This window comes from Carica papaya, chromosome 2, assembly GCF_054855325.1.
Source record: "Carica papaya isolate Zhongbai chromosome 2, ASM5485532v1, whole genome shotgun sequence".
NCBI classification, from domain to species: Eukaryota; Viridiplantae; Streptophyta; class Magnoliopsida; order Brassicales; family Caricaceae; genus Carica; species Carica papaya.
In genome coordinates this window covers 14,689,748-14,693,509 of record NC_142310.1, presented here as the reverse complement: position 1 = coordinate 14,693,509, position 3,762 = coordinate 14,689,748, and the positions used below count along the sequence as shown (strand labels likewise).

The 3,762-nt window shown below is 36.0% G+C and overlaps 1 protein-coding gene across 1 annotated transcript; it reads right to left on the bottom strand.

Moving 5' to 3' along the window:
• Positions 1 to 983: 983 nt before the first annotated feature.
• On the bottom strand, positions 984 to 2,965 carry NANA (Eukaryotic aspartyl protease family protein). The gene is made up of 2 exons (XM_022045814.2): positions 2,304 to 2,965; positions 984 to 1,984 (listed from the first exon to the last, which is right to left on the bottom strand). The coding sequence occupies exons 1-2, from the start codon at positions 2,873 to 2,875 to the stop codon at positions 1,162 to 1,164; spliced, it is 1,395 nt and encodes a 464-aa protein (XP_021901506.2). The 5' UTR covers positions 2,876 to 2,965; the 3' UTR covers positions 984 to 1,161.
• Between the last annotated feature and the right edge of the window lie 797 nt (positions 2,966 to 3,762).

The following is a 3,762-nucleotide window of genomic DNA, read 5'->3' as shown; positions in this document are numbered from 1 at the left end:
TTAAGCCAAACAATTTGTATGACATTAGCTTTCGGCTAAAAAAATTCCAAAAATAACATAGTGGGAAATATTTATAATAGTTACGTGGATTGCAAGCTACTCTACATTACAAATCAAGTATATTGGTGTCATACTTTCAATTTTTTTGAATAAAAAATTAGTAGTAGTAATGACGATAATGGTGAAATCAGATTTCATAAGATAATAAGCGAACAAAAAAGGTAAATTGGTTACGTTATCATTATTATTGTTATCATTATAATATTTGGCTCTCTTTTACTTGTTCTGAATTTTGTATTGTTTCTATTTCTAATTTATTTTGCTTCTTGTTGAACTTCCATACATGTTGATGGAAAAAGGGGGAGAGAATTGAGTAAGAGAGAAGAAAAGGAAAAAAATGAATGAAGAAACCAGAAAGAAAATATTGAAGAAAAAGAATGAGAAAGAGAGAAAGAAAAAGAAAAGAGAGAGAAGATGATGAGGAGGGAGTAAAGGAAAAATATCGTCCTTTAAACTACCAAAAACCGATAAGGTCAAGTGGCCAAACAGGGCATCTCCGCCACAACTGCAATCCCTCTTTTGACTTCCCAAAATGATGTGCTGTTTCGAGGAACCTTTTTAAACATTTGATGAGGAGAAGCAATTTAGGGTTTTGAGCTTTACACCAAAATGGGAAAAGCAAACAGTTTCTGCATCAACTCTCTGTTTTCTCTTCCTTGCACACAAAAAAGGAAAAGGGAAAACAACAGCAGCATGGTACGACCTCCGGTTAGAGGTCAAAGGAAGAGAGCGAGAGTCAAGGCCTGAAGATCGTTGGTTATAACAAAGAAAAAAAAAAAATAAAAAAGTAGATTATGATATTTATTTTTCAAGGGCTCAAAAATATTTTATTAATTCCTCTCTTTGCATCAAATCCAAGCAGTTCCCAGAACAAATGTATAAAATCCTAACATTTGAAATGTTCATTTGATCACATCAAATGATGAACTACCTATTACAAATGATTAGGTTAATAAGAAGGAACATCAATTACAGATTAGTTGGAATAAACATAAGGAGTTACATTGAGGAGATATATGTTTATAATATAATATAAATTAAAATGACCACAAAAAGGAAATAATAGTGAAAAATGAGATGGATGAAGAAACACAATTAGTGTTAAGTGCAAGTTGAAGGAGCAAAACCAACAACACCCTTGCCAATATGAAATGCCCAGAGAAAATTTTGTTGCATTATATTGCCAATAATAGACACACCAGGACCCTTTCCTTCTACAATTCCAATACACCTAACTCCATCAGCTGCATCAATAATATAGCTCTTGACATGGGGCTGGAACCGAGCACCGTCTGCGAAATGGAAAACCAATTTTGGCACCAAATTCTCACTGAACCCTTCTGCAGAACTGAAACAATACTCCATGGGAACCCCATCCAACACAACACTCTTGAATTTCGACACAGACCTCTTCAATGCCGCCATTACAGGAGCATATGCCGGTGAGCCTAGGAAGGTTAGACTTGAGCCTGAATCAAGAATAGTACCACCTCCTTTTGATGCATCCCAGACCTCCATGGGAATGTCCAGACGCACTCCGCCAACAGAGATACCTACCACGTTCACCGCATAGAAAGCGCCTACAACGCCAAGTTCGAGATGGGTGTATGTCATGTTGGGTGACAGTGATGATCTGCTTCTTCGGCCACCGAAGATTAAGTAATTGGAAAGGTTTGCATGGCTCAAGTGATCAACTAGGCAATAAGAAAACTGGCCTCCTAAATTCTGTGTGGCCTTTGCTGTGAAAGAGTAGTTGCTGTAGCCTAAGCCTATGACACCATCAGCTCTGTCAAAACTAGGGCCTTGGATCCAGTTACTGCATCCAATTAGCACATTTTCTAGCCTCGTCTTCCTACCATTTCCCAGACCTAATGTTACTGTTTCCTTGGCGAAGATGCCCTTTGTAGCCGATGAATCCAGGTATCTGATCAAACCAAACATTGCGGACCTTACTTACATTGCTTCTATTAACTTTTTTTTTTTTTCCTTTATGGCATTTTCTAATTGCTATATCTGATCCTACCATTTCTAATTACTTAACCAAAATGTTAAGTTGTATTAAAATAATTTATTAAGTAAAAGAGAAAACAGTTATCATTTCTCATCATTTGACTAAAATTTCATACGTCATCACAAAATTAGAAGCTAACCAAGAAAAGAAACCAAAAGCCAATCCAAACTCTATACCTTTCTCATTTGAAAGATGATTACAAAATTTGAATTAGGGATGTAAAAATAAATACCTGTAATCATAGGCACAAGGAGCCAAAGGAGTCGGGCAGGCAACGAGAGAGAAAAGATTCATGAGATCAGTCTTGCACATACGGGAAAAGCAGGGAATAGTTCTGAATGAAGAAGAGGAATCAGCGAGGAAACCCTCCTGTCTCCTAAATCTGCCTTTACGGCTACAATTTTTCCCGCAATGGTACCTACATTTCATCCATGTCAACTCGCTGCCTAGGTCCACAATCATGATGAACTTTTGCCCAGGTGTTCCCACCCTAATGGACACGAAATACTGAGCCAATCCGAAATCTCTCCCGGAGTAGATAGGCATTTGAATGGGGGATGAAGATGGAAATGTCTCCCTGGTTTTTCTCCTGGCGAGATGATGACGGTGATTCTGGGAAATGAGTTCATGGCGGAGGAGGTCAGTGTATGAGAGCTCCTTGATTCGGTCGAGTTGAGTAGGAGGCCTGCGATTGAGTTGAGGCGCATGGCGGTGAATCAATTCCAAGCGGGGCAAATCAGCAGCGAGAGAAATGGAGAGGGAGAGGGAGAGGATGAGGAGCAGGGTCTCCTTCATCTGCATCATAATGTTGTGCAGAAAGAACGGGTGGGAAACAATTAAAGCTGGAGGCCAAATGCTAAAATGGATGGTTAGCAGTTGTATTGCCCCGTTGTCAACTTTTTCACATTACCTGTAAACATTTATTTTTAATACACGGAGATATATATACATATACATATATTATATATACACCATACATTTATTTTTAAATTGAGTTTACAAATTGTATTTTCTTTTCTTTTCTTTTTTACTTTAGCAGATGCGAAGTAGGTGGAATTATTGAAAGTTAGGATACTCTTTTTTATTATGAATGGTATCCATCCCAAATTATCAAAACTAATAGTTTAATATACGAAATGGGTTAGCTATACTAAAAGTTTATATAATATATCTACCATATGATTTAGCCTTTTGTTATATGTACATGTATATTATATAATTAGCATACATGTTCCCCAAATTCAACCTTTTACAACAATAATATCACAAATCATCCCCAAAAAATTAGGTAAAACCGATGTATTAGGTGACAGATTTACAAGGCCCTTTTTTCTTTCTCTTCGTTTATTATAATCATATATTTTTGTAATGAATTTTTTTAATAAGAAAAATATACATGATGCCCCACAATATAATTTTTCTATACTTTTTTGTTGAAAAAACACCGCCTATCTAGATTCTCAAATATTTCTTTGAGTGATTATTTTGCAATAACTTACAAAATTATTAACGTACTTTTTAATAGGATAAGATCATCTGTGAGAAAAATGTAAAATGGAGATTCATCATTATACTTACAATTGTGCATGTCATCTTTTATAAGTTTGACCTCTAGTTTCTTTAAAAAGATCTCCTTCTGTTTTGGTGTATCTTGTAAAAGACTTCATATCTCATTTAGCAAACTTCAGCCT

Excerpts from the sequence above, each read along its gene's own strand:
- NANA (XM_022045814.2), bottom strand. The coding sequence starts at position 2,875 with ATGATGCAGATGAAGGAGACCCTGCTCCTCATCCTCTCCCTCTCCCTC. Across the intron at positions 1,985-2,303 it reads CCTTGTGCCTATGATTACAG|ATACCTGGATTCATCGGCTA; the intron begins GTATTTATTTTT and ends TGGTTTGATCAG.